The 21,072-nt window shown below is 53.7% G+C and overlaps 3 protein-coding genes across 4 annotated transcripts in view; 1 reads left to right on the top strand and 2 right to left on the bottom strand.

The window, feature by feature from the left end:
* Positions 1-16,828, top strand: part of WDCP (WD repeat and coiled coil containing) — a 37,568-nt gene extending 20,740 nt beyond the window's left edge. For both annotated transcript variants that reach the window (XM_032172356.2, XM_032172354.2), the window contains one exon: positions 16,182-16,828. Coding sequence is in view for 1 of the 2 variants with exons in the window: in XM_032172354.2 (XP_032028245.1) it covers positions 16,182-16,191 (10 nt within the window). In the remaining variant the exon portion in view is untranslated. The remainder of the gene's footprint in view (positions 1-16,181) is intronic.
* On the bottom strand, positions 3,579-19,642 carry MFSD2B (MFSD2 lysolipid transporter B, sphingolipid). Its single transcript, XM_032172357.2, has 14 exons — positions 19,547-19,642; positions 16,353-16,478; positions 13,296-13,420; positions 12,608-12,731; positions 12,213-12,291; positions 11,989-12,119; positions 7,993-8,083; positions 7,766-7,887; positions 7,246-7,329; positions 6,861-6,941; positions 6,524-6,633; positions 6,037-6,180; positions 5,492-5,668; positions 3,579-4,329 (listed from the first exon to the last, which is right to left on the bottom strand). The coding sequence occupies exons 1-14, from the start codon at positions 19,640-19,642 to the stop codon at positions 4,305-4,307; spliced, it is 1,515 nt and encodes a 504-aa protein (XP_032028248.1). The 3' UTR covers positions 3,579-4,304.
* Positions 16,353-21,072, bottom strand: part of UBXN2A (UBX domain protein 2A) — a 64,028-nt gene continuing 59,308 nt past the window's right edge. Inside the window, exon 8 of the transcript XR_009209350.1 lies at positions 16,353-16,478. The gene's annotated coding sequence lies outside the window, so the exon portion shown is untranslated. The remainder of the gene's footprint in view (positions 16,479-21,072) is intronic.

Below are 21,072 nucleotides of genomic sequence, written 5' to 3'. Positions count from 1 at the left end.
TCAAGCAGTTCTCCTGTCTCAGCCTACTGAGCTAGGATTACAGGCACCCACCACTACACCTAGCTAATTTCTGTATTTTTAGTAGAGACAGGGTTTCACCATATTGGCTAGGCTTGTCTCGAACTCCTGACCTCAAATGATCCACCCGCCTTGGCCTCCCAAAGTGCTGGGATTACAGATGTGAGCCACTGCGCCTGGGCCCTTAGTTTTACTTACAGACCAGCAGTGAGCTTGAGCATCATTTCCAATGTTTATTGGCTGTTCAAGTTTTCTTTTGCAAAATCCTTGATTATATCATTGGCTCAATTTTCATGTTGAGTTGTTAGGATTCTTTATATATCTAGATGTTGCTATTATCTTCATCCACTTTGTGGACCTATCTTTGTCTTTTGTCTCTCTTTTTTTTTTTTTTTTTTTTTTAATAGAGGGCAGGGTCTCACTATGTTGCTTAGGCTGGTCTTGAACTCCCAGACTTAAGCCATCCTCCTGCCTCGGCCTTTCAAAGTGCTTGGATTACAGGCCTGAGCCACAGCACCTGGCCTTTTCCCTCCTTTCTTTCTTTCTTTTTTTTTTTTTTTTTTTTGAGACCTAGTCTAGCTCTGTCACACAGGCTGGAGTGCAGTGACACAATCACTGCTCACTGCAACCTCTACCTCCCAGGTTCAAGAAATTCTCCTGCCTCAGCCTCCTGAGTAGTTGCGACTACAGGCATGCGCCACCTCGCCTGGCTAATGTTTGTATTTTTAGTAGCGATGGGGTTTCATCATGTTGGCCAGGGTAGTCTCGAACTCCTGCCGGCCTCCTCTTTCTTTATACCTTGTGTGTTGGACAAACATTTTAATTTTAAGGAAGCCACACATTTACCTATCTTCCCTTTTATGGAACTTTTGTCTTCACATTTATGTCTTTAATCAGTATTCTGCTGGATAATTTTATTTGTGTGGGGTTTTTTTTTGTTGTTGTTGTTGTTGTTTTTTGAGACGGAGTCTTGCTCTGTCGCCCAGGCTGGAGTGCATTGGCACAATCTTGGCCCACTGCAACCTCCACCTCCCGGGTTCAAACCATTCTCCTGTCTCAGCCTCCTGAGTAGCTCGGATTACAGGTGCCCGCCACCACACCCATCTAATTTTTGTATTTTTAGTAGAGATGGGGTTTCACCATATTGGCCAGGCTGGTCTCAAACTCCTGATCTCAAGTGATCTGCCTGCCTCAGCCTCCCAAGTGCTGGGATTACAGGCATGAGCCACTGAGCTCGGCCTCTGCAGGATAATTGAGGGGCCCCTCTGCAGAGCTCCTGACTTCATGCTCTGCATTGCTCTGCATGGTAAATTTCATTTGATAGGTTTTTTGTGTTCTTTTTTTGAGACAGAGTCTCTCTCTGTCGCCCAGGCTGGAGTGCAATGGTGCGATCTCGGCTCACTGCAACCTCTGCCACCCGGGTTCAGGTGATTCTCCTGCCTCAGCCTCCTGAGTAGCTGGGATTACAGGCGCCTGCCACTGTGCCTGGCTAATTTTTGTAGTTTTAGTAGAGATGGGGTTTCACCATCTTGGCCATGCTGGTCTTGAACTCCTGACCTCATGTTCCCGCCTCGGCCTCCCAAGGTGCTGGGATTACAGGCATGAGCCACCACGCCCGGCCAATAGGTTTTTTAATGTTAAACTTTGCATTCTTAGAATAAACCCAGTATGTTCATGGTGTATTTATTTTTTATACATTGCTAGACTCATTTTGCTATTATTTTGTTTAAGATTCTTCCTTTCCCTGTTAATGGGTAAGATTAGCCTGTAAATTATTTTTTTATTTTTGAGACAGGGGCTTGCTCTGTTGCCCAGGCTACAGTGAGTGGCACTATCACAGCTCACTGCAGCCTCAACCTCCTGGCCTCAAGCAGTCCTCCCACCTTAGTCCTGCAAGTAGCTGGGACTACAGGTGCGTGCCACCACACCCAGCTAATTTTTAAAAATTTTTTTGTAGAGATAGGGTCTCCCTTTGTTGCCCAGGCTTTTCTTGAACTCCTGGGCTCAAGTGATCCTCCCACCTTGGCCTCCCAATGTCCCAGGATTACAGGCTTGAGCCATCATACCTGGCCTCTTTCCTTTTTAATGTGCTTGGCTGGTTTTGGTAAGAAGCTTACTCTGGCCTGATAGAATGAGTATCAGAGTGTGCCTTCTTTTTCTGCTCTGTGGAGGAGTTTGTGTGAGGTAGGAATGATCCTTGATTGAAAGTTTGCTAGAACTTGGAAAAATCATTTGGTCTCGTGTTTTCTTTGTGGGAATATTATTATTATTATTATTATTATTTTTTTTTTTTGAGATGGAGTCTTGCCCTGTCACCCAGGCTGGAGTACAGTGGCGCGATCTTGGCTCACTGCAAGCTCTGCCTCCCAGGTTCACGCCATTCTCCTGCCTCAGCCGCCCGAGTAGCTGGGACTACAGGCGCCTGCCACCACGCCTGGCTAATTTTTTGTATTTTTAGTAGAGACGGGGCTTCACCGTGTTAGCCAGGATGGTCTTGATCTCCTGACCTCGTGATCCGCCCGCCACGGCCTCCCAAAGTGCTGGGATTACAGGCTTGAGCCACCGCACCTGGCCCTTTGTGGGAATATTTTTAAATATTTGTTTAGTCCTTTAATATTTATGAGACTAAAAGGAGAAACTATTTTTTTCTGTAACCACAGGACACTTCTGACATCAAATGTGCGGGTTTTCTACACCAAGCGATTCTTCAATTCTCTCTTTTTTTTTTTTTAAATTCACATTTTTTTTTTGAGACAGAGTCTTGCTCTGTCACCCAGGCTGGAGTGCAGTGGCGCAATCTCGGCTCACTGCTTGAACCTGGGAGGCGGAGGTTGCGGTGAGCCAAGATCACGCCATTGCATTCCAGCCTGGGCAACAGGAGCGAAACTTCGTCTCAAAAAAAAAAAAAAAAAACCCTCCTCAGATTCAATAATTTCCTATAATGCATAGAACACAGAAACACTTTACTTAACATTTATTGGTTTATTATAAAATGAACAGCCAAATGAAGAGGTATATAGGATGAAATCTAAAAGGGTCCCATACACAAGAGTTTCTGTCCCCGTGGAGTGGAGTAGACCTGGTACATGGATGTGTTCACCAACCTAGAAGCTCTCTGAACCCCTTCGTTTGGAAGTGGAGGCTCCGTTACATGGGCACGATTGATTAAATCATTGATGATGAACTCAGTCTTCAGCTCCTGTCCCCTCCCGGTAGGGAGATAAGGCTGAAAGTTTCAACCTTCTAATCACATGGTTGGTTTCTCTGGCAACCAGCCCCCATCCTCTGCGAGTCACATCATTAGCATAAACTCAGATCTGTTTGAAAAGGGCTTATTATGTATAACAAAAGATGTTCCCTTCACCCCTACCACTCAGTAAGTTACTAGCATTTTAGAAGCTCTGTGCCAGGAACCTGGGGCAGAGACCAAATGTGTATTTCTTATGTCACAGGGACCATTTAGGATTTCTATATATTTATATACATACAGATATATACTCTTCAGTTACGCTTGTTTTGAAAACCCAAATTTATTCTAACATGGCTGTGATACTAGAGAATGAGTACAGCATAATGTGAATTTCCTGTTACTTATACACCAATTTTGTCCTTAAGAAATGCTAGAGCTGGGAACGGGGGTTTGTGTCTGTAATCCCAGCTACTCAGGAGGCTGAGGCAGTAGGTTCACCTGAGGCCAGGAGTTTAAGACCAGCCTGGGCAGGCCGGGTGCGGTGGCTCACACCCTTGGGAGGCTGAGGTGGGGCGGATCACGAGGTCAGGAGATTGAAACCATTCTGGCTAACATGGTGAAACCCCGTCTCTACTAAAAATACAAAAATTAGCCAGGCGTGGTGGCAGGCACCTGTAGTCCCAGCTACTTGGGAGGCTGAGGCAGGAGAATGGTGTGAACCCGGGAGGCGGACTTTGCAGTGAGCCAGCTGTAACGTTTTCTTGAATGGGTGGTGGGCCACAGATATTACTGGTCCACAAGCCAGGGTCCACAAGCCAGGTTGGGCAGGAGCTTCCTTTTTCTAGAGACAAGTGCTACTGGGCTAGTCAGGGGCACAGGCCTATCTGAGATAGTCTGAAGGCAACAGACAAGAAATGCCAAGTGGGGTCCTGGAGCGCAGACCAGTCCCTTCAGGACACATTGCTGAAGACTCCACATCCCAGGGAAAAAGGCCGCGTGCTAAACTGCCAGGCCGGGTGCTGAAGGGCTGGGGAGGGTGATGTCAGGCCCCGAGGGTGCTGCCTCCTGTGTCCATTCACAGTCGCCCTCCTAAGCTTTAGGCCAGGCTGTAGCTGGTCCTCCTGTGGGAAGGGAAGGAAGCCAAGGAGAAGGATGGAAGTGGTGTGGGCCCTCTGTCCTGCCGCAGAAGCCCACGGAAGGTATGGTGGCTGCTCCTTGTCTTCCCAGCAACTCCTCTTCAACTATTCCCCTCCCAAGTCCTGTAAATGAGCTACAACCCTGTTTCTCCAAGTGCCATCAAGCAGTTCCCCATCCGCCTGGCCTTCCCTGACCGGGAAGCGTGCCCTCGGTATCTCTCTGCTGCAGAGCCCAAGGCCGTCACCCTGGGCAGAGAGTGGCTGATGACGAGGCCACCCACTGCCTGTCCCGCGTGGGCCTGCATGATGTGTGCATGCTCGTGGACCTTACATGTGTGAACATTGGGTGCTCGTGCACGTCTGCTGGACCAGACGTGGTGATGCTGCAGCAGTGATTCCTGAGTATCTGCTTGGCCTCAGGCTCTGTGCTGGGCTCTTGGGATACAAAAAGGAATAAAACAGCCAGCCCCAGCCTTCAGGGTTCCCATAGCCTCCCCGGAAGGTCAGACAGTGAGTAGATCCTCCCTGTCAGTGGGGTCGGTGTTCTGGTAGGGGAAGGACCAGGTCAGATACCTGCTCAGCATTGCCCGTGGGAGGGAAGAGCAGAAGACTCCTAGGCTTCCACCCAGAGGGAACGATGGTGTCATTCACCAAGACAGGGACACAGAAGGAGGAGCCAGTTAGGGGGACAAGATGAGTTCCATTGAGGATCATTGAGACTGAGTGCCAGGCTTGTGGGCTACTAGGTGGAAATGTCCGCATGCCAGCGATACGCGGCTCCAGAAGTTGAGGGAAGCACAGGCTGGAGGGGCAGCTCTAGCAGTCACCAGGCACAAGAGGTGCCTGAGTTGGGTCAGGCTAGCAGAAGAGGTACTGAGGGGGCTTTGGAGAGCAAAACCAATAGGAGGTCAAGGAGGGAGCCCTCACATACCACTGTCTACCAGGTGATCAAAGGAAGAAGACTGAGAAGGGGTGGCCAGGGTGGGAGAAGAAAATCTAGGAGAAAAGGGTGGCCCTGAGCTAAGGAAAGAGTGTCCCAGAGGCAGGACTGTGTGACACAGCAGGGACATCTGCAGGCTGGTGTTAAGTCATTCCCCCAGCAGCCCACACTGTGCCTCCCTGGGTGCAGGGGGCGTGCGGGGCTTACCTCCGAAGGCTCAGCCGGCTGGAGGTGTCCTGACTGGGTGTCTTTGGAGTGGAGCCAACCATGAGGATGCAGAGCCCAGCAAGGATCATGCAGGTGGGCACGGCACCGATGAGGACCTTGAGGGTGACCACCACCTCCTCTGCCTGCTTGCAGACCCCTGCCTTGTACCCCGAGAACCTGGAGAAACATCAGCCAGCCATTAGGGCAGAGCCTGCTGAGCCTGGCACCCTGGGTGGAGGGACTCGACACCTCACCCCACCCCACCCCCTCCTGAAACGTGGACTTCATTTCCTGGTCAGATCAGGAGAGGAGTGTCAAGGGGACATGCTGACCTGGGAGAGTTTAGAGAGAACTGAGAATAGGAGAGCAGGCCCTCTCAGTCTCATGCACAGAGAAACCTGGGGAAGTGGTTCCCCACACTCTCCAAAGAGCAGCGCTTAGGCTCCAGGCTCATGGATGCCCCGAGCTTGGTAGGTGGGGGGCTTTGCCCTCTTCTTGCCCACTGGTCCTTGGTGCCTCTGTTGTATCCTAACCCTGGGACTCACTCCAGACTGAGGGTGGAGATGCCCAGGGCACATGCACCAGACAGCTTGGTGAAGAAGACGTAGGAGGAGTAGAAGATGGTCTCCAGGCCTGGCCCGTGATGGTGCTGCAGCTGGAAGTCATCCACCACGTCTGGCAGCATGGACCTGTGGCGGGGGTGTTGAGTTAGCCCTCCTAGCCCCTTGGCCACCAGCAGCCTGTGAATTCTATGGGGACAGAGGCCAAAGTGGATTCATCCCTGAGTTCTGTGCCCAGGACCAGACTGGCCACCAGAGAAGCAGATGGCCTGTGTGCTCGTACCCCCCGCCGGCCCCCTGCCGGCCCCCCGCCATTCCTACTGCCTGGTGTCCTCTCAGGAGGGCTCTGAGGATGGAGCTGGTAGCCTCCATCTCCTGCACAGGCTGGACGCAGGGGGCCTGGGACAGCAGGTTGACATGAAGGAGGTGACACCCACTGTGGACACATGTGAGGCCCCCACACGCAGCCTACCAGGGTAGCAGCAAGGACACAGCAATGCTCACGCCAGATACAAAGGCCACGACATATGCCACAGGTGCTGTGGGCACAGCAGCCAGCAAGATCGCAAAGGGCACCATCGCCTGGGGAGACACACACACCAGCTGTCCTGCCACCTGCTTCTTCATGGGGCCTGCTCCTTCACACACCACTCGACTGACGACCCCCATGCCTTGCCCTGTGCTAGGCCCTGAAGACTCAAGGGAACACAGATCCACCCCTGCTGGCCCCAGGAGGCTCAGGCACCAAGGTCACCTTGCTTGCCTCTCCCCTTCGGCCACCCCCAATCCTTGATTCCCGCCTTACTCACAAAGATCCCGAAGGCTGACGTCTTCTTCCCAAAGCGCTGGAGAACCCACTCCCACAGCGGGGTGCTCAGCACAGCTGAGACCTGTGAGCAGACAGCGTCGTCACACCAGGGCCGTGCTGCCAGCGCCTTCGCCCGGGACCCCAAGGCCTTGGCTTTTAGATAAGATGCCTGACCTTGGCCTTGCCCCGGTTCAAACCGGTGGCTATGAACATTGTAATCCTGGCCCCAATTCTACCCTCTGCTGGAATGCAGGTGACCAAGACCAAAGCAAAGTCCAAAATGTTGACCACCAGAACTCTGGCCATATGTGTCACATCAAGGACCACACATGTCCCCAACTCAGGGCCCCAAGTGACCTAGCCTCCATCACCCCAGGTCCCCTCACCAGGACAGTTAGCACCAGGCCCTGGACGTGGTCGTGTAGCTGGGAGGCATGTGTACAGAACAGGACCAGGTAGCTCTGCTCCACCTGAGGAGATGGACAGGAAGTGGGTATGTGCAGGGCATGGCAGGAGCTCAGAAGTGAAGGGCAAGGACAGGGTCTTGAGTCTGGCATCTCCATTGGGACCTTGGCTTGCTGCTACCATCATACAGTCCCTTCCCCCACAAAGGACAGTTATCCCCAACACAGATACAAACACCACTCCTAGGCCACCCTCATCACCTGCTCAGCTGTGATCTGGTGGACTTGACTACACTTCAGGTAATGTGAGAGGAAACTGCCCAGACACTGTCAGCCTCCTAGTGCTGAGGCCCTGGCCCTCCATTCCCACAAGCCCTACCGGGATCTCCCTCCCAGCACCAGCCCCTCTGAGGCATGTGCGAGCCGCAGGTTTCTCCCTGTAACCTATGCAAGGTCAGCATGGCCAGCGCCAAGCCTGTTGGGGGCAGCTGGCCAGAGGTACCTGAACAGCAGCAGAGATGAACAGGAAGGAGATCACCAGCTTCAGGTAGGGTGGGTGCCGGGTAGTGAGGCCTAGCCCAGCCAGGAAACTCAAGCCTGGGCCTGAAGCTGGGGCAGAGGGGTCTGCAACGCAGAAGGGTGGCACCTTGGCTTCGCAGAGTTGCAAAACCCGCCCCCAAGCAGAGCCCTGCCCCCAGCTTCTGCTTCCCTCCTCACCACACCCCATACCTGGCTGCTCCTTCACCCCTAGGCACAGTAAACTGCTGCACACAGGGTAAGTCACTGCAATCACAGCAGCCGCAATGCAGTAGAGACGGGCCTGTGGGACAGGACAGGACTGGGGTGGGTGATGTCTTCAACCCCTGGAGGTGGTGACACCTGAGGGGCAGGGCAGTACTGTCTCCCAACGGGAGCAGAGGGAGGCACAGCCCAAGCCCAGGGTGCTGGGCCCCCACCTCCCAATCACCCCACAGGACAGCATGCTCTCTGGGCCTGGGCTGGTCCTTCCACGCACCTCCCCTGCTGCCCCTGTGTTCCCTGCATGGCAAAGAGGACACTGACGCCCCAGGAGCCAGAGTGCTCCCTCCCACATTCTATGAAGCAAACATTGACTACTGCTGCCTTGTGTATGCCAGGCCCTGAGGCTCCAATGATGAATAAGTGAGCCCTGTCCATGCACAGGGCTCAGAGTGTGGGGAGGAAGACAGATCCAGGAGCAGGTAGTTACAGCACGGTGAGATGCATGGTGACTCAGATTAATAGAGGAGGCAGGGCCGGGTGCGGTGGCTCATGCCTGTCATCCCAGCACTTTGGGAGGCCAAGGGGGGTGGATCATTTGAGGTCAGGAGTTCCAGACCAGCCTGGCCAACATAGTGAAACCCCATCTCTACTAAAAATACAAACATTTAGCTGGGTATGGTGGTGGGTACCTGTCATCCTAGCTACTCAGGAGGCTGAAGCAGGAGAATCACTTGAACTGGGGAGATGGAGGTTGCAGTGAGCCAAGATCACACCACTGCACTCCAGCCTAAGTGACAGAGCGAGACTCTCGTCTCAAAAAAAATAAACAAATATAAATAAAAGATTAATATAGGAAGCAGGGCCGGGCACGGTGGCTCATGCCTGTCATTCCAGCTCTTTGGGAAGCTGAGGCAGGTGGATCCCTTGAGCCCAGGAGTTCAAGACCAGCCTGGGCAACATGGCGAAACCCCATATCTACCAAAGAAAATACAAAAATTAGCCAGGTGTGGTGTTGTGCACCTGCAGTCCCAGCTACTAGGGAGGCTGAGGCAGCAGAATTGCTTGAGTCTGAGAGGTCGAGGTTGCAGTGAGCTGTGATTGCACCATTGCACTCCAGCCTGGGTGGCAGAGTAAGACCCTGCCTCTGTATACATAGGAAGCAGGACAGTGATACCTGTCATTCAGGGAAGAATACATATGTATTAAAATGCCTATAAAGACATGCATGAGAGTCACAGCCAGTTCGGGACAGAGGCTGCCTCTGGGGAGGGGAGGAGAGGGAGGGTGCAGGGTGGGGCAGGGCACTCATCCTGTGCAACCACCCTGGACCTCATGCTCTGGAGAGCACTGCCTCTGGGGTTCAATGCTCTGCTGTTGCCGTCTTGAGATTCTTAATAATTTTATAATGGATTTCAATTTTGTAAGTGAAATCTGATGGGACAGTGGGTTGTGAGCCACCAAGAGCTTCCAGTGTCTGCTCACATGAGGCCCTGCCCCCTGGGAATGGGTTCTCAGCCTCCTGCTCCCCACTCCTTGATACCTTCCCTTCCCCAACCCTAGGCCACTGCCACCAAGCATGTGGCATTGGAGAGAGGCATGGGAGGCCTGAATGGGGGCCCAGGTGTGAGTGCAGGGAGAGTCAGTCTAGGATGCAGCCTTCTGGCCTTTGGCCAGCAGCAACGTGTGGATTCGGAGGGTGGGGGCCTCTCACCTATTCCAATCCAGGTGCTTAGTGGACACCTAGAGGGTGCCAGTGCTGGAGGCTGCAATCCCCTGGCTGGGGCAGTAGGTGCATTGGGAAAGGGGAGATTGACTTTCCAAGGCCCTTCATTTTCATTTTGCAGAATACATAGGTAAGGTGATTGCCCAGGCTGGAGTGCAATGGCGTGATCCCTGCTCACTGCAACCTCTGCCTCCTGGGTTCAAGTGATTCTCCTGCCTCAGCCTCCCAAGTAGCTGGGATTACAGGTGCCTGCCACCATGCCCGGCTAATTTTTGTATTTTTAGTAATGATGGGGTTTCACCATGTTGGCCAGGCTGGTCTTGAACTCCTGACCTCAAGTGATCCACCCGCCTCAGCCTCTCAGAGTGCTGGGATTACAGGCGTGAGCCACGGCACCTGGCTGTAACGTTTTCTTGAATGGGTGGTGGGCCACAGATATTACTGGTATTCTCATACTATTGATGCTGAGACATTGGTGGGGGCGGAATCCCTGGGAGGGCTTGTAAACATAGAGATTGCTGGGCCGGGTCCCTAGAATTGGTGAATCAGAGGAATGAGGTAGGGCCTGAGGATCTACCTTTCTAACAAGGTCCCAGGTGTTGCTGACGCTGCTGGTCCAGGGACCACACTAAGATCTGTGCCTCTCTGCCTTTGTGTAAATCTGAAATATTAACTTAAAAACAAGCACAGGTCAGGCGCGGTGGCTCATGCCTGTAATCCCAGCACTTTGGGAGGCTGAGGCGGGCGGATCACCTGAGGTCAGGAGTTCGAGACCAGCCTGGCCAACATGGCGAAACCCCATCTCTACTAAAAATAACAAAAATTAGCCAGGCATGGTGGCGCATGCCTGTAATCCCAGCTACTCAGAAGACTGAGGCAGGAGAATGGCCTGAATCTGGGAGACGGAGGTTGCAGTGAGCCGAGTTTGTGCCCCTGCACTCCAGCCTGGGCAACAGATCAAGATTCCGTCTCAAAAAAAAAAAAAAAGAAAAGATAAAAAGCACAAAAGGCCAACACAGCAGGGTGCAGGGCACACAGAGGAGAGGCCTACATGAAGGCTGTGGAGGGCAGCCCATGCCCAGTCCTGAAGGCGAGGGCCACCCATGCTCAAACTCCTTTTTTTTTTTTTTTTTTTTTCCAGAAAAGGATATATTTTTTTATTCAAGTAACTGCAAATAGGAAACCAGAGGGGGAACCCCAGGCTGGGACAAATCATGGCTACCCCTCCCCAACAAAACAGGGGGAGGAGGTGGCCCCTACACCCTTTATGGTCTATTCGGACCCCCTTGCACACTCCGCTGCAGCATCCTAGGGGCAGAGCCCCACCTTCCCTGGGACTGGAGCAGTCGGCCACCCAGCCTGCCATGCCCCAGCCCCTCTTCCCCACAAACAGTACCTTGGGGGAGGGGATCGTGGGCAGAACAGGAAGCAATGAGGATGAACATTGTTCAAACTCCTTTCAAAGGGCACCTGACCGCACAGGGAGGTGGTGGGAGGCAGGGATGCCATGTAGGAGGCGGAGGCAGCAGTTGTGGGGTGGGGAGGGAGGTGGTGGCACGGGCCAGGGCATGGCAATGGGGTGCAGGGTGGCTGGATGCATCCCAGAAGACTTTTGGCCTAAAAAATGGGCAGGATTTGGTCATAGGTTGGAGGGTTGAGAGAGGGGAGGAGAAGAAGAGGACAGTGCTGGAGGATGATAATGTCATTTACTTAAGGAAAGAGGGGGAAATAGAAAAAAGGTAAATGTGGTGGATAAAATAGAGATGTATCTGCTCAATGCTGAAGGGACCTGCTGTGAAAGGGAAGGAAGGGGGCTTCCCCCTCTCATTTCACCATTTCACGCTGCGGGTTGGGGGCTCACCTGGTCAGGGCTGGGGGAGGGGGCATGGGTCATAGGAAGGGCTTTACCCAGGGCTCTGCGAGGACACCAGACCCCTCTGCTGCCCCCTCCCCAGCCTGTCCTGTGGCTTTTCCCACCCGCGCCCCTCCTCTGGGGCTGGCCTCCTCTGCTCCAGGTGGCTGGCCCAGTGTCTATTCTATTTTATGTCTAGAAGGAACCCAGAAGGAGGCAGGTTTAGCAGAGGACATTAGATTTGGGGGCCATCTGCTCAACTGGAGGAGCAGGAAGGAAGGAATGAGGGGGCACAGTGAGCCCCCTAAAAGCAAAGTGACGTGTGGATGGGAGAACCAGCCCTAGAGGAAGGAGGTGACCCTGCAGAGGGGACCCCAGGTTGGGGGGCCTTGCCACCCAGTGCACTTACTGCATTCGGGGAGACAGTGACTGGCCCCGGGGTCGCAGTGGCCTCGCACCTGTGGGGTCTGTGGGCGCCGGACACGATGAGCCCATGGACAGTGGCCCCCATCAGTGTTCCTGCCATCTCCACAGTCATCCCTGGAGACAGAGCACCACTTAAGGTGACTGAGAGGGAGTGGGGTCCCAGGGGCAGTTGCCTCCCTGGAACCCGAAACCCATGGCGGCACTTACGGTAGGCGGTAGCCGAGTCCCGCTCCCTTGGGCAGGGGGTCAGCAGCATGGTGAGCGCTGTGTAGGGCACCTGGAAGAACTGGGGCACCAGCAGAGCTTAGAACCGCCCCCAGCTTTGCCTGGTGACAGCAGGCAACCTCCCTCATCCCGGGTGTCACATCCGACACCCACGGGCCAACGTGACATATCCCAGCTGGCCACCTGAAGTCAGAGCTAGGGGCCCAAAGGCAGGAGGGGGCAGCCAGCCCCGCACAAGGCCGGCAAGTGCCAGTGGCATGGTCCAGGCACAGGCGGGTGGGGAGGGCAGCAGCCCTGCCCCCACAGCACACTTCAGAGTGGCCACGGCCAGCAATGGGCTTTGCCAGAGAACAGGCCCAGGAAGGGGCCCTGCTTACCGTGGCCAGGGCCTGGAACAGGCAGTAGAAGGTCGTGTACCAGAGGCCTCGCAGGCTGGTGAAGGGGGGCAGGAACCACAGGAAGAAGTAGGCCAGGGCGATGAAGGGGGTGCAGCCCAGCACCCTGCGGAAGCACAGCCGAGGTGGAGCGGCCCCCCGACCAGGACAGGGGGACACGAAGGACCCAGCCTGGAGGAACCCCACCCCTTCTCTACCCCTTGAGAATCCCTAGGCTGGGGCTCCCTGGGTGGGAGCCAGGAGCAGGGTAGAAGTGGCCGATGGGTCGTGGAGGCAGTGGGGAATGGGCGGCCACTCCTCGTGGGAGCTCCGGCTGCACCCTCGGCGCTGCTGGTGCCCTTCCCTGTGTGGACACTGGGACACTGAGCTGTACTTCCTCCGTGAGGCCTCGCGTGGCCTCCAGCCCAGCCTTCCCACACTCAGAGCCCCAGGCTAGGCCTGGGAGTCTTGGAGGCTTTGTCCAGCCCCGGGCCATCTGGGGAGGGAGAGTCCCCAAGAATGTCTCTGAACTCCTTATCACTCACAGTCAGTCCCCAGTGCACCTGCGACATTATCCAGTCTTGTCTCCTAACCACCCAGCGGGTTTCTGCTAGGAAACAGGGCTGTGACAAACAGTGACCTCAGGGCCAGGACCAGGTGCCTGGATCCTAAGGACCGAGCGGTTGCTCACCAAGGCATGAGCCGTCCAGACCCTGTCCTCTGGCTCCTGTTGATGAAGAACCCAGCCACAGGGTCAGCAGCTGCCCCAGACACTTTTCCCCCAAACAGAACAAGTGACACCTGGGCGGCAGGGATCTGAAACAGACAGGGGAGGGGATAGAGAGCTGAGGCCCAGCAGCAGCAGAGAGCCCATCCAGGCCTGCTTGCCACCAGGAGGGAGTCCTGGGAACCGGGACCGGCTGGGGCAGAGCCACAGTGTCAAGGGCTCCTCAGCCTTCCACAGGACGCTGATCCCAGGGCTGAGTCCAGGGGAGGGAACTGAGTGCTGCCGTCCTGCACACTCCCATTACTACTCATGTCAGCCACTGTGGAGAGGACTCCAGGGCCCTCATCTGGGGCTGGATCAGAGCAAGGAGGGTGCCTCTGGGCTGACAGAGGTGGACACTGTGTTTCACAATGGAAAGGATTCACTGGTTTTTCTGACTATATAAATAATACACTCATTAGAAAAACACTCAAACTATGCAGGAAAATACTAAGCAAAGCTCATCCGAAATCGCAGCATCCCAGGACAACTGCCAGAATCGTTTGGATGATCAGCTTTTCATAGGCTTCTTCATGTGTGCTTGAGATTGATCAGTTTATATAAATGGGATCATATCAGACTATCATATTAAACATTCGTGGATACCTCATTTTATTATTTTATTTTATTTTTTAATTGAGACAGGCAAGGCCTTGCTCTGTTGCCCAGGCTGGAGTGCAATGGCACCATCTCGGCTCACTGCAACCACCACCTCTTGGGCTCAGGTAATTCTCCCACCTCAGCCTCCCAAGTAGCTGAGACCACAGGCACGTTCCCCTACACCCAGATAATTTTTTAATTTTTTAATTTTTTTTTTTTTTTTTTTTGTGGAGGTGGAGTTTTGCCATGTTGCCCAGGCTGGTCTTGAACACCTGAGCTTAAATGGTCCTCCCGCCTTGACCTCCCAAAGTGCTGGGTGTGTGAGCCACCATACTGGCTGGATACCTCATTTTTTTGTTGTTGGTTTTTGTTTTGTTTTTGAGAGGGAGCCTTGCTCTGTCGCCCAGGCTGGAATGTGGTGGTACAATCTCAGCTCACTGCAACCTCCACCTCCTGGGTTCAAGTGATTATCCTGCCTCAGCTTCCTGAGTAGCTGCGACTACAGGCGTGTGCCACCACACCCGGCTAATTTTTGTATATTTAGTAGAAATGGGGTTCACCATTTGGTCAAGCTGGTCTTGAACTCCTGACCTCAAGTGATCCTCCCTCCTCGGCCTCACAAAGTGCTGGGATTACAGCTGTGAGCCACCATGCTTGGCTGGATACCTTATTTTAAAAATTTGGTTTTAATTACCCTACATTCTCCATCATTCCCTCCTGTAGCCAATATTAACGAGTTGGTGTATATCCTTCTAGAATTTTCTCCATGCTCACATTTTAAACATGGACAGATACATGTATTTATACATCTCCATCCACGCACACACATATGGAGCCTGCCTTTGTTTTGTTAAATGGGATCATTTTATATACTCTTCTCTAAAGCTAACTTTTCTTTTTCACCAGAGCATCATGGAAATCACTCTAAGTCAACTGGTATAGATCATTCTTTTGAATGGCTGCATGACAGTCTATTTGATAGTGACGTTAGTCCAGTCTGTTTGCTTCTTTTTTTTTTTTTTTTTTTTTTTTTTTTTTTTTTTCTGGAGTGCAGTGGCGCGATCTCGGCTCACTGCAAGCTCTGCCTCCCGGGTTCCCGCCATTCTCCTGCCTCAGCCTCTCCGAGTAGCTGGGACTACAGGCGCCCACCACCACGCCCGGCTAATTTTTGTTTGTATTTTTAGTAGAGACGGGGTTTCACCGTGGTCTCGATCTGCTGACCTCGTGATCCACCCGCCTCGGCCTCCCAAAGTGCTGGGATTACAAGCGTGAGCCACCACGCCCGGCCTTTTCAGTCTGTTTACTTCTGTGGGCCACACTGGAAGAAGAATTGTCTTGGCCAGGCACGGTGGCTCTTGCCTGTAATCCCAGCACTTTGGGAAGCTGTGGTGGATGGGTCACCTGAGGTCAGGAGTTCGAGACCAGCCTGGCCAACATGGCGAAACCCCGTCTCTACTAAAAATACAAAACTTAGCTGTAGTTCGGGCGCGGTGGTTCACGCCTGTAATCCCAGCACTTTGGGAGGCTGAGGCGGGTGGATCACGAGGTCAGGAGTTCAAGACCAGCCTGGGCAGCATGGTGAAACTCTGTCTCTACTAAAAATACAAAAAATTAGCCGGGCATGGTGGCACGCACCTATAATCCCAGCTACTCTGGAGGCTGAGGCAGGAGAATTGCTAAACCTGGGAGGCAGAGGTTGCAGTGAGCCGAGATCGTGCCATTGCACTCCAGCCTGGGTGACAGAGCAAGACTCCGTCTCAAAAATAAATAATAAATAAAAAATAAAACAAATTAGCCGAGCGTGGTGGTGTGCACCTGTGATCCCAGCTACTAGGGAGGCTGAGGCATGAGAATCGCTTGAACCTGGGAGACAGAGGTTGCAGTGAGCCCCAAGATCACACCACTGCACTCCAGCCTGGGCAACAGAGTGAGACCCTGTCTCAAAAAAAAAAAAAAAAAAAGTCTTGGGCCACATATAAACACATAAAGTACACTAACACTAATGATAGCTAATGAGCTAAAAAAAAGGTCACAAAAAAATTCATAATGTTTTAAGAAAGTTTACAAATTTGTGTGGGGCTGCATTCAAGGCCGTCCCGCCGCGGGTTGGACAGGCTTGGTCTATTATGTGGCTGTGATACAGCTTACTTAGCCAACTGCTTCTATATTGTCGGGGATCTACATTGTTTCTCATTTTCCCACTACAAACAGGCTGCAGTAAACATCCTTGAGGACCTTGCCCTCACTGGCTTCTGGCTTTTCGTTGAGCTTGTGTCAGAAGTGCTGTCTACAAGGATGGTGGGAGCAGAAGCAGAGGTGGGGGTGGAAGGACCAGACCCCAAGGAAGATGCCAGCAGAGACCGGACTGCTGCCCACACTTACCTGTGCTATATCAAGCAGGAAGAGCTGCAGGTAAAAGGCTGTGGCGCTGGAGGCTATCTGGTTGGGGACCCCACCAATGCCATAGCACACCTTCGTACAGAATGAGAGGCGACCGGCTATGCCGTCCTGGAGGAGACACAGGAACTAAGCCCTTCTCCCAACAGACACAAAACAGGTCCCCACACCCCATGACTTCAGTAAGCATCCTGAGTCCCTGTGATGTCTTCAGGACTTTTCCAGCAACCTCTCAGCCCCATTTTGCCCCCATGTCATCCTAAGAGGAAGTGAGACAGAAGAGAAAAAAGATCCTAAACCATGACCTCTAAACGTCTCCAGGGAGTTCTTCCGACGTCTTACACTGGGCTTCCTGCTGAAGCCGCCGTCATTTACTGAGTCAGCATGGCCGTGTAAGCTGCAGGTCGGGAGACCTGGGCTTGAGCCTGCCTTTGTCACCTACCCCTCTATGTGACCTTGAATAAATCACATCATCTCTCTAAGCCTGTTTTCCTCATCTGTCAAATGCAACATCCCTGCCAATTTCACAAGGTTGTTTCAACAAGTAAATGAGGCGGTAGCTCATTTACCCATAGCCTGCCTACCCACAGCCCTCCAGGGATGCCTGGCAGGCATCTCAGTTTAGCATGGTCTACATACAGCTCCTGATGGCCATCCCATTGTCTAATCCAGCTCCTAGCAAATGGCACCGCTGGTCCCCTCAGTGGCTCAGGCCACAAACTTAGGAGTCATCTCTTATTCTTCTTTCCAATTCTTGTCTATCAGCGAGTGCCTCCTAAGTGGCTTCTCTGTGTCTGCCCTTGCTCCCTACAATCCACTCCACCCAGCAGCCAGTGCTCTTGTAATAACATAAATCGCACAGTGGCTCATCCCTATAAACCCAGCACTTGGGGAGGCCGAGGTAGGTGGATCACTTGAGCCCAGGAGTTGAAGACCAGCCTGCCCAACATGGCGAAACCCCATCTCTACTAAAAACACAAAAATTAGCCAGGCATAGTGGCCGCCTGTAATCCCAGCTACTCAGGAGGCTGAGGCAAGAGAATTGCTTGAACCAGGGAGGCAGAGGTTGCAGTGAGCCAATATCGCACCACTGCACGCCAGCCTGGGTGACAGAGACTCAGTCATAAATAAATAAATAATCATATCCCATCTCCTCTCTGATTAAAACTCTCCAATGCCTTGCTATTACAGGGTTTTTTTTTGTGTGTGTGTGTGTGTGTTTTGTTTGTTTGTTTGTTTCCAGATCCATGGTATTCAGTCAATGCCATTGCAGTTTGAATAAAACTCCAAGTCCTGATCATGGCTAAGGAGTCCACCCAGTCGGCCCCCTACCCACCTCACCTCAAATAGCTCTTCTTCAGCCACACCGGGTCCTTCCTATTCCTCAAAATCATCAAGTCTGTTGCGGCCTCAGGGCCTTTGCCCTTCCCATTCCTCTGCCTGGAAAGTGACTCCTTGTCATTCTGGTTTGATGTCACCAGCTTAAATGTCACCTCCTCCAAGAGGCATTCCCTAACCTCTCACTTCTCTCAGTTGTACTTACCGCCTGCTATATTCTCAGTTAGTTCCTGCCTCTCCCTACAGGAATGTGAGCTCTCTGAGAGTGTGAACTCTACCTTTTATTTATCATGGTGTTTCCAGTACCTAGAACAAAGCTTGGTATACAGTAGGTGCTCAGTATATATCCGTTGAAGCAATAAATGGCCATGAAGGCCCTGTGTAAAGTGCTGTTTCTTTGGAAGAAGCTGGGCTCTTTTCTCATCCTTTGCTGAGGGCTGGAGGGAGTGGAGATAACACGGCTTCACCCATTTCCACATCTTGCAGGACACCCCAGCAGGCTCTTGTTAAGGGAAGGTCTCCCCAGATAAGGGTTTATCACACTTTGCACACTCTTCCTACCCACAGGGGAAAACCACACTGGGGGCAGGATGATTCTTTTCTGACATTTGTGTGAACATCATTTCAGCTTCCAGAAAACTTTAAGAACGGGCAGAATTCAACGTGACAGTCCCCCTCTCCCCCAATGGGGACTCTTGTATCCCCCAAAACGGGCCTAGCAAGTTTTTAGAACTTTAGAAAGAACTTCCAAGTGAAGCCAGGGATATGATCCCATCTTGCCGTCTTGAGGATGACAGTTTTACCGAAAGTCATAAAAGCCCCGTACAGCTAGCTGTACAGTGAGCTGTACAAGGAGAAGCCCCTTGGGAGGGGCGGCTCCGGGCGAGGGGCGCAGCCCTGCTATCTCTAGCTGCGTGACCCAGGGCAGGGCACCTCGGTCTCCTTGGAGTGACCGGGGCTGCCACCCCTCGGAGAGCTGTATGAGGATTCCACGCCGGCACTTCACCGGCAATGTGAGTGTTTCCCTCTTGCTGTTAATCTCACCCTGAACTTCTAAGTTTCCCTGGGAAGTGAGAGTCCCCGGAGAGCCCCCTTCATCTCACCTCACTTTCTTGTGGGATGCAATCCTGTGCTCCGAGGTGCCGCGTAGGACGCCCTGAACCAGGCTGGGGGCTGAGGTGGTCAGGGGAGGCCACAGAACGCCCTGGGCACGAGCAGGGAGCAGGCGCATTCAGTGAGGCCCAGGAAGCCCCAGGCCCCTTGCTCCGTCCAGCACAGCCCCGCTGGCCAGCACGGCCCGGCCGCATCGGACAAGGGACAAGGGGCCCCTAAGACCCCGCCGCTCCCACCTGCCCTCCTCCCTTCTTGTCGGAGCCCATGGCCGGGACCTTCCCTGAGGCAGCCTCAAAGGGGAGCCTGGTGCCTGGGCGAGGCCAGGGTCTGGGAGGGAGGCCGAGGCCACAGCAGCTGCCTGAGGTCGGGAAGGACGCAGCCTCCCCAGGCGCTTCAGAAAGCCCTGCCTGCCCAGGGCTCGGGGAACCCGGGAGGACCTGTGGTGGCACAGACAAGACCCCTAAGCCGGGAATCAGGACAGCAGAGACCACGCATCCCCAAGTTACTTCCTTGGCTAGGGCTAGGCTTCCCGTCCTAGTCTCTTTCCGGCGCCGGCACCTCCCAGCCTCCCCGCTCCCAGCCGTGTAACCCCGCTAGGGCAGCCCCTGAGCTGGCAGGTTTGGGCCGAGCCCCTCCGGGCTGCCCCCAGCTGGAAAAGGCGCTGCGAGGCGACACCCTCGAGCTCCCCGGGGACGCAGCCCCTTCCCGGTCCCCGCCGCCCCGCTCACCTCTCGCCCTCGCTTGGCGCTCCCCGAGCCGTGCTCTGGGGCGTGCGGCTCCGGCTGCGGGGACCCCTCGGCGGCTGGTGCAGGGGGCGCCGCCATTGCCACCGCAGCGCCGCCCGCGGCCGTTGCCCTCGGGGTTATCGCCCTTGGGAGGGGCGGCTCCGGGCTAGGGGCGCGGCGCGGGTGGCCGCTGGCAACGCGGGGGAAACGCAGAAACCGCGAGAGACACCGTTTCTTTGGCTTCCCCAAAGGGAAAGAGCGAAGAGCCAAAATCCGCGGGGGAAATGCCCGGCAGGCCCTCAGGACTGTTCTCCTTGGGGTGGATCCCCGAGGGGCGTGAGCGCCCGCAGACGGCGGCCCTGCGCGCTAAGGGCTCCGCCAGACCGCTGGGGTGACCGCGGGCAAGCAGCAGCTCCCCTGCAAAATGAAGCAAGAGGCACGCTCGTTCAGGCTGGACCATGGCTGAACAGGGATTCCGCCGGCTACACATGACGCCCAGCGCCTGAAATACACATTGTCGAGTCTCCTGTACAGTCCACGGGGATGGCCAGTAACTAAGTTCTGGCCAGCGAATAAAAGCAGGTGGCACAGGCAATACTCCAGAAAAGTCCTTAAAAGGGAAAGGGGGTGACAGCAGGTAGCTGGTCAGACTCGAACAGGGCAGGAGAGGGCCACGCTTCCAACCGGGAACGTCAGGCAACCATCAGGCGACAGTCAGGCGGTTGTTATGCTCCCTCTAAAATGATAATTGATCCAGTGGGGCCACGGAAAGGCAGTCTCCCAATAGATAAAGAAAACCTGAAACTGGAGATCTCGGTAAGATCTCAGGAGCTGGGCAAGAGGACTTATACAAATTGCGGAGTTTAACTGACATGTGACCTTCCAAGGACACTGGACTGGTAAGGGAAGAACACCTCCAGTGAGCATGGGTACAACTCCAGTAATCACAGTGTGCACACTCCCCTCCCAAGTGCTGGCAGGCTACTGCCCATGTGGACAGGCCTCCTAAGGGAAGAATCAGCGGAGAAGGGATGCAAGACCCCAGGAAGTATGCCAATGTATAAGACCCCAGGTCAAAAGGTCAAACTGTGCACTTGTCTTTCAGGTCACCCGCTTGGCCCTCCTCCAAGTGTACTTTCCTTCCTTTCATTTCTGCTGTAGAGCTTTTTAATAAACTTTTACTCCTGCTTTAAAACTTGCCTCAGTCTCTCCTTCTGCCTTATGCCCCTCAGTGGAATTCTTTCTTCTGAGGAGGCAGGAACTGAGGTTGCTGCAGACCCATATAGATTCGCTCCTGCTGACATATTTTGGTGCCACATGACTCAGATACCTTCCACCAGTAACAGAGGCACACATTAACTGAAAATGCATCATAGACCTAGAATATAAAACTCTTATGAAAAAACAGGAGCAAGGGCCAGGCACGGTGGCTCACGCCTGTACTCCCAGCTACTCGGGATGCTGAGGCAGGAGAATTGCTTGAACCCGGGAAGCGGAGATTGCAGTGAGTGGAGATTGTGCTACTGCAT

This window comes from Hylobates moloch, unplaced genomic scaffold (genome assembly GCF_009828535.3).
Source record: "Hylobates moloch isolate HMO894 unplaced genomic scaffold, HMol_V3 SCAFFOLD_13, whole genome shotgun sequence".
In the NCBI taxonomy this organism is placed as follows: Eukaryota; Metazoa; Chordata; class Mammalia; order Primates; family Hylobatidae; genus Hylobates; species Hylobates moloch.
This window is presented reverse-complemented; position numbering and strand designations above follow the sequence as displayed.

Excerpts from the sequence above, each read along its gene's own strand:
- MFSD2B (XM_032172357.2), bottom strand. The coding sequence starts at position 19,642 with ATGGCGGCGCCCCCTGCACCAGCCGCCGAGGGGTCCCCGCAGCCGGAG. Across the intron at positions 13,421-16,352 it reads TCCTGCTTGATATAGCACAG|ATCCCTGCCGCCCAGGTGTC; the intron begins GTAAGTGTGGGC and ends TGTCTGTTTCAG. Across the intron at positions 8,084-11,988 it reads TCACTGTCTCCCCGAATGCA|GCCCGTCTCTACTGCATTGC; the intron begins GTAAGTGCACTG and ends CCTGTCCCACAG.